The following is a 12,919-nucleotide window of genomic DNA, read 5'->3' on the forward strand; positions in this document are numbered from 1 at the left end:
TTCCTCAGGCCTGAGATTCGTCTTTGCTGGAAGAATGATTTATTTTGGTAATCTGAAACCCTAAATGGAACTACAGAGGTTATCCGAGACATTGAACAACATAGAAAAGGAAAACTTACGAATCATATTTTCCACAAATGGAAAATCAGTTGGGTTTTTGTTGAGGGAACCAGTGGTGCATTTCTCGAAAACAGGGCCTGCAAGATCCATTTTCCTGCATAGTTTGGCTCCATCCTTCATCAAACTCACCTGCCTGTAAGTTCCTCCTGATCCTAAAGACCTTGATTAAAAGAGAAGTCCACTTCCAGAACAACTTACAAATAATTTACTCAACGCCTTGTCATCCATAATGTTCATGTCTTTCTGTCTTCAGTCGTAAAGAAAAGTTTTGAGGAAAACATTTCAGCATTTTTTCTCCATATAATGGACTTTGGTTCCCCGAATTTGAACTTCCAAAATGCCGTTTCAAAGGGCTCTAAACGATCCCAGCTGAGGAAGAAGGGTCTTATTTATTTTTTTTGAAAAATAAAAATTTGTGTACTTTTTAGGCACAAAAGCTAGTGTAGAACAGACTCTCGAACGTGCATTCACGACCCTGTGAATCACATTTAAGTTCATTGTCTGTGTACTCCGACTCAAAAAGGTAGAGTATGGCTCCATCTTATTTTCTCCTACAACTTCAGAATCGTCCAACATCGTTGTACCTTTTTGATTGTAAACAGCGTTTGACTTACTTGCACTTCCTTAGTCTTTGCGCGCTCGCTTTGCAAACACTGGGTCTGTAGTTCTGTGTGACCTTTCGATGTGATTCAATAGTACGCAACGTTGTGGACGCACATCCCAGACCTAGTGCTACACAAGCTTTTGTGCTTAAAGGGGTCCTATTATGCTCTTTTACAAAGTCTTGATGTTGTTTTGGTGCTTTCATGCTTGGTGTATTATTTTATTAACATAATTTACATTACAATAATACATCTCTCCCAGCCTGGCACATAAGGCTCGATTAATTCTGGGTTTAATGAAGGCCCGCCTTACGAAAAATAAAATGTTTTATGATTGGTTAGCTGTCCCACTGCATTGCCATTGGCGAACAGCTTAGACGTATTTCAGTACTGCCACGCCCCTTGTGAAAAAAAGTTCCATGTACAACTGTTAGGGCAAGCTAGATTAAAGTGATTCTTACATTTTAAATATATATTTTTCTTACAAAAACGCATCGATTTGCTACAGGAGTCCTTTTTTTTTGAGATAGTGACTTGTTTTGGACTGATGAGGAGCCCGTCTATGCCATTCTAAAGCTAGGGAGTGCCAAGATTTTTAATATAACTCAGATTGCATTTGTCTGAAAGAGGAAAGTCATATACACCTAGGATGCATGGAGGGTGAGTAAATAATATGCTACGGTAGTGTTGGGTCCTATCGTCAGCCTGTGAGATCGCCAATACATGATATTATCATGCTAATGTATTTAATTATGTACATACTTAGCTTCATTGCCCAAAACCAGCTCCAGCATAAGGCTAAAAGCAGCCTAACATTATCAAAGAACATCATCACTGATTAGTCTAACCTATTTTAGTGCAGGTTAATGCATTTAAAAAAAAAACACCAGTTATAAGTGAAGCTATCTACACTGTATAATGAATAAATCTCTTACCACACACTGCATATGTCTGCGGCGCGTTAAGGCTCTGACGCAGCAACTGGAGTAGATCGCGGCTTCGGTATGTGTTTCGACCCCCTGTACTGCACACGTCTGTGGGGGCTAATCCCCCTCCTTGTCCCTACTCTCCCTCCAACAATTTGAATTTCCGTGGGCGGGATTTAATTTAATGATATTCTAATGGACGCGTTGTAAAGTCATTGCATGAGGATATCAAACGTTGTAGTCCAAATGAGCCGTTCGTTGTAGTTCTTGAAAAGGGATTTTTTTTAAAAACGAAATATCTCCTTTTGGAGTGGACTTTGAGATTTGTAACTGTCGATCTTTTTTATGTCCAAAGATACACACCACACACTGACTAAAGTTCAAAAAGTGAAAAAGCATAATAGCACCCCTTTAAAAAGTATACAAATTTTTATTTTCCGGAAAAAAAAAAAAAAAGACCAAACGTTTCGCTAGATAAGACCCTTCTTCCTCGGCTGGGATCGTTTAGAGCCCTTTGAAGCTGCATTTAAACTACATTTTGGAAGTTCAAAATCGGGGCACCAATGAAGTCCATTATATGGAGAAAAATCCTGTAATGCTTTCCTCAAAAAAACTATTTCTTTACGACTGAACACAGAAAGACATGAACACCTTGGATGACAAGGGGGTGAGTAAATTATTTGTAAATTCTTGTTCGGGAAGTGGAGTTCTCCTTTAACTTTCAGGTGTGTTTGATTAGGGTTGGAGCTGAGCTCTGCAGGAAAATGGATCTTGCAGACCAGAGTTTAGAACCCTTGCTCAAAAGCATGGGTGGCAAACTCTGGTCCTGGAGATCCGAGGCCCTGCAGAGTTCAACTCCAACACTAATAAAAACTCACCTGCCCTGTAGCTTCCAAGAAACCCTTCAGACCTGGGGCACGTTAAAGCTCAAACCGGTTTTGCTATGGTTTCTGGGTTGAATGACATGTTTCCCGGAGACGTTGCGCCACGGGGTTTGAGATACGTTTTCTCTTGTTTGGTGGGTGTGTCACAAATATCAGCCCAATCAGCTGCAACATGTATACAAACAATGTGGTATTAAAGTGAGACAGCTTGCACAATGCATGCATTTATAGTAGAATTTTCAACATCCCCTATGATACTGTAAATAAGCTGACACAAATCTTGCTATGGCTGTTGTTTACACACTGATGCACATAGGGCTATATACAGTGGGAAATTGTAAGTAAATGTAATTAACATCAAAATAAATTCACAAGAGCAAGTATATCGTTTGCATGTTTATTTACATTAAAGGCAAAATAACTAAAATAATAAGAGCACAAGTATAGAAATGGAACTTCTGTAAGTCTGTCTAATATTGTAGTAATTCCAATGTCTTCTGGTCCATATCCTTTCCTTAGGAAGGTATGCTAAACACTGATTAATGTAACATAAAAAATACTATATTATCCTTCACCTGAAATGCAAGGCAAATATTGGATCACAATAATTAGGAACCACAGTTTCCACATATTCCTTTACTCGACTGGGATGTTCTTTTTTATTCTGGACGGCAAGGTCGGTGACTATAACATTGAGCGTATTCTGCAGTATTAAACACGTATTTAGACCGATTTCATCAGGCTCCGAAATTTCTTCAAAAAGAACACAAAGAATGGCTGCCTCAGCTGCCATAGTTGCAACTCTTGCGTCATCAGAACAGTGTTCATTGCACCACAGTTTCCGTTAAAAAAACATTGTGCATCGTTTTGTCGGGGCTGAACGCAGCCCTGGATTAGCTTGTTCAGGTGTGTTTGATTAGGGCTGAAGCTCTTCTGGACCGACGTTCGCCACCCCTGCTCAAAAGCATCATTAGCTAACTATTGCTCAGGGGTGCCCAACCTCAGTTGTGGAGGGTTGGTGTCCTGCAGAGTTTAGATCCAACTTGCCTCAACACACCTGTTGGGAAGTTTCCAGTGTGCCTAGTAACCGCTGGTTCAGGTGTGTCTGATTGGGGTTAGAGCTAAACTGCAGGACACCGACCATCCAGGACTGGGTTTGGGCACTCGTGCTATGGTTCAAAGTTCTATTGAACTCTATTCGTAATAATGAAATTTGCAACCAAATACACCCCAAGTCGATTAACTTCCAGGTTGTCCAAGAAAAATATATCGCTACAGCACTTTGTTAGAGGGTGTCCACGTACTGTTAGCCAGGTAATGTACAGGTGCATCTCAATAAATTAGAATGTCATGGAAAAGTTCATTTATTTCATTAATTCAACTCAAATTGTGAAACTCGTGTATTAGATAAATTCGGTGCACACAGACTGAAGTAGTTTAAGTCTTTGGTTCTTTTAATTGTGATGATTTTGGCTCACATTTAACAAAAACCCACCAATTCATCTCAATGAATTAGAATACTTCATAAGACCAAGACCAACCATAAAAAAACATTTTTAGTGAATTGTCGGCCTTCTGGAAGTATGTTCATTTACTGTATATGTACTCAATACTTGGTAGGGGCTCCTTTTGCTGTAATTACTGCCTCAGTTTGGAGTGGCATGGAGTTGATCAGTCTGTGGCACTGCTGAGGTGGTATGGAAGCCCAGGTTTCTTTGACAGTGGCCTTCAGCTCATCTGCATTTTTTGGTCTCTTGTTTCTCATTTTCCTCTTGACAATACCCCATAGATTTTCTATGCGGTTGAGGTCTGGTGAGTTTGCTGCCAAATCCTGCTGGAAAATGAAATCAGCATCTTTAAAAAGCTGGTCAGCAGAAGGAAGCATGAAGTGCTCTAAAATTTCTTGGTAAACAGGTGCAGTGACTTTGGCTTTCAAAAAACACGTTGCACCCCAAATCATCACAGACTGTGGAAACTTAACACTGGACTTCAAGCAACTTGGGCTATGAGCTTCTCCACCCTTCCTCCAGACTCTTGGACCTTGGTTTCCAAATGAAATACAAAACTTGCTCTCATCTGAAAAGAGGACTTTGGACCACTGGGCAACAGTCCATTTCTTCTTCTCCTTAGCCCAGGTAAGACGCCTCTGACATTGTCTGTGGTTCAGGAGTGGCTTAACAAGAGGAATACGACAACTGTAGCCAAATTCCTTGACACGTCTGTGTGTGGTGGCTCTTGATGCCTTGACCCTAGCCTCAGTCCATTCCTTGTGAAGTTCACCCAAATTCTTAAATTGATTTTGCTTGACAAGCCTCTCAAGGCTGCGGTTCTCTCGGTTGGTTGTGCATCTTCTTCTTCCACACTTTTTTCCTTCCACTCAACTTTCTGTTAACATGCTTGGATACAGCACTCTGTGAACAGCCAGCTTCTTTGGCAATGAATGTTTGTGGCTTACCCTCCTTGTGAAGGGTGTCAATGTTCGTCTTTTGGACAACTGTCAGATCAGCAGTCTTCCCCATGATTGTGTAGCCTAGTGAACCAAACTGAGAGACCATTTTGAAGGCTCAGGAAACCTTTGCAGGTGTTTTGAGTTGATTATCTGATTGGCATGTCACCATATTCTAATTTGTTGAGATAGTGAATTGGTGGGTTTTTGTTAAATGTGAGCCAAAATCTTCACAATTAAAAGAACCAAAAACTTAAACTACTTCAGTGTGTGCACACTGAACGTTTCCATGACATTCTAATTTATTGAGATACACCTGTATATGTGCATGAATCACTCACCGGACAATAATCAGATTGACCTTTCTCTGGAAAGTCATTTGTACCTTCAAGTTTCAAGTTTGTACCTTCAAACGTCTCCTGTTGCACACATTTGAAATGCAAATCAGCCTATTTTCGTATGTGGCTACAGAGGACACATCTCACGTAGCCCTAAGCCTTAAAGTGTCCAATAAAGTCAAACTAGTCCACTACAAGAATAAACACTGCCGCTCACCTCATTTAAATCAAACCCCCAGATTTAGGCAGACTGTTCATATTTGCTTTAAGGTTTACAATCAGATTCTACTTATGTGATTCCCTGTATATATACACCACAATCCCTGACCAGTGTATTCAGGAATATAATCAGAATTTTATACCAGTCCTAAAATGCTAAGTTTAGTTAAATAACAATGCAAGCTGCCTTTTAAAACAGCACATAAATCTAATCTGCTCATCTAGTAAAGTATACAAAACCACACCTTGTACAGTTAACAGTTTAATCATTAGCAGATAAATCATAAGCAGAGATTTGTGTTAAAAGAGACTGGTGCTGACATTGAGTGTAATATGTGGCATGATAGAAAGATGTTTAAGATCATTTTTTAAACATTACTGATTTTTATCTTAAAATCAATCCCAATACAGTATGTGGGTTTGTAAAGGGCTACTATTTCGAAGTACTAGCCCCATCCATTCATGCCAGGGCTTTTCCCTGCCTTCGCCCAAGTTGCCCAATTACATTTCTGTACATTTCTACATTTGATAATCATTGATTATCAATCAAAACCCTGTGTTTTAATTTGTTTTAAATTTAGGTAAAAAATTCATTCCAAACAAAGAACATAATTTTGAAATAGAGCGTTTTCAGCTGTTTAAGACAAACTTTAATAGAGATCTGCTGTTAAAACTGAGAAAGAATGGAAGAGAAATATTAATACAGTATACAATAATAAATGATTAAATAAATAACTAAATACAATATAAATATTATATATATATATATATATATATATATGTGTGTGTGCAAGAAAAACAATATGTACAGATAAAAGCCAACACTATGCTTTTATTTCATCTTAATTTTCAACTTTTTTTAACGTTAATTGCCGTAAATTACTTTTTATTTCATGAGGCACACCACTAAATTCCTTTCCTTACTGTATTTAGATCTAACCTACTGGTCCTGTGCAATTCAGAACCAAGTTACTCTAGTAATATGACTTTTAAATATAAGAGTTCTTTACTGTTTTAATAACTGTTGTCTTCAAAAAAAAGCTGCCTTACATGGGTAAGAGTTTGAAAGAAACGGTACACACAGGAGCCTCACTTTGGCAACAGCGCAGTAGAGCCTCCAAATCAGTCCAGAGGATATCTGACTAACTTCAGCTTCCGTTACACGTCTCCACATCTCCCGAATATCGCTGACGTGTCCATGTGAAGTTATCATCTGGTTGTAGATACAAGGGTGATAAGGGGCTTTTCCCTCTCCTGAAAAGAAAGCGTGGTCCTTGGGAGCAATGTCCATCACTTTGGCGCAGATCCCAAGGAAGACGTCATCAATGTAAAAGGAAGCGTTTATGGTGAGTGCAGCTTGATAGATTTTGGTAGCCACATCACTGGAGAGGACATATCCAGAACCAGGGGTGTAGTCTGGGTAAGACAACCAGGGGTACATTTCTTGGGACACGTAGTACTTGCTCTCTTTGTCTCGGACAGGTGGTGAACCCCGGTGCACTCTTCCTATCCAAAGGTTTTTGGGTTTACCGTGGCCAATCCTTTGCAAGAAGTGAATCAAGTTGGGAATGTGAACAAAGACGTCATCATCTGCAGACATGAGGAAATGGGCACGGTGGCAGTAGGTTTCTTTCCAGCTGAGCTGCAAAAGTAGCTTCAGAGTAAGATTGTGAAAGGTGTCCATGAAGTCCTGCTGGATGAGGTCGTGAAATCTTTGGTCCTCAAACAAGAGTTGCATCTTAAGCTGTCTTCTTTTCTCTGGTTCCGGATGGAGGCCAAGAGCGAACAACACCCTTACAGTAACACCCAGCGTCCTTTCAATATATGTCTCGTTTCCCCAAGTAGAGCGGATGGCCTGTCTTCTCTCAAAGTTCTCTGAGGAGCTTTTTACAAAGAGCAGAAGCAGAACGTCTTTTTCTCCACACTTCCTCTCGTGGTTTATTAGGTATCTGTGATTGCTGTACTTGAAAGCGTCTTCAGGATTGACTCTGAAGCTTGCGTTAACGAACGCGAAGCTATTGCGAAGGTAGCGGTACGAGAAGGACATTACATGGGTTACGACATTATTGTCAATCTTTTCCCAATACGCCATGAGCATTAAGGTACTAAAGCATATTGTTAATAACCGCAGTTGGCTTTTTTTGAATCTAGGCATTTTGAGAAATATCATTGCTCCTTTGAACTTTGGATCCGGTTGCAATTCCTGAGATTCCTGGACGTTTCATCTAGAGTGATAATGGCTTCCAAATCACGTCCAAGTCTTGGCTTCAATATGGGAGAAGGAAATAGTCTCGTGTGATTGTTCAGCCGCCATTGATGTTGAAGCCTTTGTCAAGACAAAAGACCAGTGAGGTGCTCCAGGTGTGATTGGCAAAATCTGAAAGAGAAACATACGTCGCAACTTCAATGGACTTGCTCTGGACAAGAATGACCAACCATGTTGTGAGAAAATTAGATTACATGAGACCAGGGTCCCGTTCTTCATATGCCGCTTATTACATCTGAGATCAAATGACACATCCAAATTATATAATCGCGCTAATCACGACCTGGCTAATTCGGTTCTTCGAACGCACCTGTTGTTGATGAGTACTGCTGGATTGAGTTATCTGTTGGTTTAAAAAGGGCTATGTATCGATACTCGAAACCATGATCAGCAATGCAGCAATTGGCTGTCGGCAAGACAGCAACGTAATGACATCATATAATTAAAAAAAGACACCTGACGAAAAACTTCTGGACTTTATAAGGAAACAAAACTACATAAATGTTATAATAGATCAATGAAATGTGAAGAAAAAAAAAAAACTATGCTTTTTAATCACAAATGATCGTCTTGCACTTGCTCTGCGATTTGCGTTCACAACGTCTTGCATTACATAATCATGTTGGAAAAGTCATGTGGAAGGTTTGTTTTTCATCTGTCTAGGAAAAACTTTATCTCATTTTCTCCAACTTCAAAATTGTCCAACATCACTGTTTGCCCAGGGCATTTGACTTTCTTTGCATGTTTGTTTTGTAAACACCGGGTTGGTACTTGCGCTTACATCACACATGGCCTTTCCAGCGTGATTACATAATGCATGAAGTTGAACTAGTGCAGGATGAGCATTTGTGGTTAAAAAATATACAAATTACTGTATAGAAAATGACAGATCATTTCACTAGATAAGACCCTTATTTCTCGGCTGGGATCGTGTAGACCCTTTTGAAACTGCAATTTGGACCCTCAACCCGTTGACTTCCACTGAAGTCCACTATATGGAGAAAAATCCTGGAATGGAAGGGTTTCTCAAAACCCTTAATTTCTTTTCGACTGAAGAAAGAAAGACAACATCTTGGATGACATGGGGGTGAATAAATAATAAGGAAATCTTCATTCTGGAAGTCAACTAAGACTTTAAAAGGGATAGTTCACCCAAAAATAAAAATTCTGTCATCATTTGTTCACCCTTATGTTGAAATAATTGTCTTTTTTTGGTAACCTGAATAATCTTCTCCTTGCATTCTCCTATTATAACACTCACAGACATGGATTCTACTAAGAATATCCAGATTTGTACAGATGTAATAAATCATGCAAAATTTATTTTGAAAAAAGAGAAAAGAGAGAAAACACTTTTTTACTCTTTTACATTCAAATCCAACACAGTGTAGTGTCCTCCTGCTTTTAGTGGTGTTGGATGTGTTTTATTCAAAGTAAATGGTTAAGCAAGCTTGGTTAATTAATTTTAATGTATCTCATTTCAAAACATCCATGTTTTGCATGAATCTAGTCTGTCCAACTGTCAACCAAGGTTTCTCTTAAGCTAGTAATCTTAATATTAAATCTTGATATAAAAAAACGTAAAGATATTTCTCACGAGTCATAGAATTGCGAATCATGAGAATGATCTTTCAGTGTGGTAGAGCTTATTTAATCTATATGCATAATCTGCTCAACACAGAATCTTCTGTTTCGTCAGTCTTTGCTGTCAGCACCGTCTTGAGTAATCTTTACACTAAATTTGCAAATCTAGGCTTTTTCAGTGTTTGTCATGATTTAATAAGTACAACAAAATGAAATACATTCCTAATATAAGAATAAATCATTTCTCTATGCTATCCTAAAAGAAAATGCTGCATATGATCACATCTGAAGTGCTGCAATGCAAATGTTATGCAATGTAAATGCAAATTTGAAGAGAAAACATGCCGGAGGGTCTCTGTTTTCTTTGTGGAACCTCAATGTATTCACTAATACCTGTCTAAAGATTTCAGGATACACATGACAGGACAACAGAGCAACGTCAGAGCACTGAGCTTCCACCACTCACCTGGCAAAACCAAGAAGTTAATAGTGCAATTTTTTTCCATTTTTTAAAATCAAAGTAAATGTGGTAGTTTAGTAGCCTACTTCTGGTAGCTTCACATAAGACATTTTAAAATTGTACACTGTCAGATGTTTTATGTTTCCTAAATGATGGGTTAGTCTGAAAAAACTGCCACTTGAATAATGCTTCAGATTCCATGGAACGGATATTATCACACTTCCAAGTAACTCTGGGATTCTGCAAGCTTACCTAAGATTACCCATGCATCACGATTTAGATATCCTCATGCGGATAAGACATCTCTCGTGTTCCACTGAAGAAAGTTAAATCATGCATGATGAGTAAAAATGACAAATTACACACACACACACACACACACACACACACACACAAAAAAAACTCACAGTGCTAAGATATCTTGTCTAACTTGTTTAATCATTTTAATATCACATAACACCATAATCAAGTGCTCACCAGTATTCATCTGACTCATTAGGGAAATAATTACAATGACATTATGCTATGTCCACTACACCTAAAGTAAAAAAGCTGGTAAATCTTAAGGTTTTAAGGAAATTCAGGTGTCTGGAACATGAGCGCTTAGATTTCAAAAAACAGCCACAGCTGCCACAAAAGTATCTGGACGCTTACGTACTTAAATTGCATTATATTTGCATATATAAACACATGGCAAACCAAGTAGCAACTGCAAACAAATGATGCTTGCTTTTTTATCAAAACTAACTTTGTTTGTCTGAGCCTCTGAATGATTTTTTTAAAATCACATTTAACTAAGTGGTGTTACGGTGACTTCAGTGGGTAACGTCAGTTCTCCTCAAGTTCACACAGATGAACGTAGCCTATCTAAAAACGTTCGCCTTAATTTTGAATATTATCACTTTTGTTTTATGATTTTAAACATGTGTGTGTGTGTGTGTGTGTGTGTGAGTGAAATGGTTTAAATTTAAAGTGTGTTTGTACTATATTTAACTTTTACGCATTACTTACGACTCACAAATGTCGGTAGGCTAAATGTGATATCGTATGACAATATTCATTATTTAGCAAAAAATATTTTAAAACAAACATGAAGAACATAAGACGGTCTTACCAAGTCGATTCACAGCATGTTTTCATTAATGCTCCAAATTCAAATGCGTCTCCGTGGTCTAAACATTAACGTGCCTCACTACACCAGTTTCTGACATCTGTGACCAGCCAGAGCAACACGAACACGCGGTCCTTCTTTTACTCGGTGACAAACCTTGCCCTGTAGAAGTTGTAGCGAAGTGACCTAACCACAAAGAGTGAGTGCGTTTGAGTAATGAAGGACACTCCCGTATTTGTTTAAATTAATGTTAAAGGAGACGCTCGTGGAAATGCCTACTTGGTGACCAGTTTTTTGAAATGTAAACCAGGAACATTTCCTTGTTCACTTCACTTATATATTATAAGAATATTCCTTTACAAAGACAAAACAATCTTTACATCGATAAAATAAGATGAAACGAATGTTTTACCATCTTCTAATTTTAATATTCCCTATATTTACATAATTAGATTTATATAATTATCATTTTAATGTCCCTGCTGAAAAAACCAGCCAAAAACCAGCGTAGGCTGGTCTTAGCTGGTTTAAGCTGGAAGTAGCTGGTTTTAGCTGGTCTCCCAGCCTGACCAGCTAAGGAAGTGGCCAAAACCCCTCTAAAACCAGCCTGCCCACCAGCTAAAACCAGCCAACCAGCTTAGGTCTTTTTTTAGCAGGGATATTATCTTAATTATGAGCACACTGGTTTTTAGAGCAAACAGTTTTGCCATTTTCTGGATGTCTGTTCTTGTTATTTCCCTATAGCAGATAATGAACCCAAAAGTCTCACCCATAGGCTTACTTCCACACGGAGGAAAAAGGAGGACAACACAGGAAGCCTTGCACATTCAAGTTACAAACGGCCGCACACACTTTTACTTGAGCCATAATTGTGAAATATCTCGAGAACATGCTAAGTATTGTATTTTTGAAAGATCAAAAAGATCACATTTTTGAAAGATCACCTTTTACATGATGTTGTAGGAGGCCTAATGCAGAAATAAATTTGTGCCGAGTAAGCGGAGCTAGATTATCCAGCCACAACATAATCTTGCCCTACCCCTACCCATAATTCTATCTCTCCACCCCATTAGACATCCAGAGAGGTGGAGCTGGATGTCATTTGACTCAGCAGTGAGTGCCAATTGCATTTAGGGCTGTCAAACAACTAATTAATCGCATACAAAATAAAAGTTTGAGTTTGCCTAATATATGTGTGTGTATTGTGTGTAATTATTATGCATATAGAAATACAAACACATTCATGTATATATTTAAGAAGAAATATTTACAATTATATGTAGTTATTATAATTTTTAAACAATTATATATAAATAAAAATATTTTGTACATAAATAACATATTTCTCTTAAATATATACATTAATTTGTGTGTATTTATATATACATAATAATTACACACAGTGCACACACATATATTAGGCTAACTCAAACTTTTATTTTGTATGCGATTAATCGCGGTTAGTTGACAGCCCTAATGCATTTTTTGACATTTTAGCAAGTTTTTAGAGAAATATCGCAACGTTGGGCCTGTTGGGTAGCAGAATTTTAATGATTGTACTCACTGTCTAAACAAACGTAGAGAATATCAAAGGGTTGGTTTGCAGGGTGTAATGCTTCTAACCTCATAACAGTAGCCTAGTGTATATATTTACCCGAATAATCACACAATAATGATAAAATGTGTCATCGTTTACAGAAAAACATTTATTATAAAAATATGTTCAGGCTGTATTTACAAAACTTGTACTTGTTTCAGAGTCCATCTCAAAGTTATTGTTCCCATTTTGGACCACATCAATGATATCATACACATACAATGGGACTTTCCTGACTGGTGCAGTTCTGAATTGAGAAAAAAAAAAGAGAAATTATTTTCCAGGCTAAATAATCTCAGTGCCAATCAATCCTAATCATAATTGCATGTTTAAAAACAAACAAACAAACAAAAAAAACCCACACAC

General features: G+C 38.1%; 1 protein-coding gene across 3 annotated transcripts; it reads right to left on the bottom strand.

The window, feature by feature from the left end:
- Positions 1-5,888: 5,888 nt before the first annotated feature.
- b3gnt5b (UDP-GlcNAc:betaGal beta-1,3-N-acetylglucosaminyltransferase 5b) lies at positions 5,889-11,982 on the bottom strand. 3 transcript variants are annotated; one of them, XM_051126173.1, is made up of 4 exons: positions 11,901-11,956; positions 10,960-11,142; positions 10,098-10,161; positions 5,889-7,912 (listed from the first exon to the last, which is right to left on the bottom strand). In XM_051126173.1, exon 4 carries the CDS (start codon positions 7,703-7,705, stop codon positions 6,566-6,568), a length of 1,140 nt encoding a protein of 379 aa, XP_050982130.1. In that variant the 5' UTR covers positions 7,706-7,912; positions 10,098-10,161; positions 10,960-11,142; positions 11,901-11,956; the 3' UTR covers positions 5,889-6,565. The 3 variants fall into 3 exon arrangements, with proteins under 3 accessions (XP_050982130.1, XP_050982146.1, XP_050982138.1); XM_051126189.1 differs by lacking the exon at positions 10,960-11,142 and having other exon boundaries at positions 11,901-11,982; XM_051126181.1 differs by lacking the exons at positions 10,098-10,161; positions 11,901-11,956 and having other exon boundaries at positions 10,960-11,175.
- Between the last annotated feature and the right edge of the window lie 937 nt (positions 11,983-12,919).

Source organism: Labeo rohita, chromosome 2 (genome assembly GCF_022985175.1).
Source record: "Labeo rohita strain BAU-BD-2019 chromosome 2, IGBB_LRoh.1.0, whole genome shotgun sequence".
In the NCBI taxonomy this organism is placed as follows: Eukaryota; Metazoa; Chordata; class Actinopteri; order Cypriniformes; family Cyprinidae; genus Labeo; species Labeo rohita.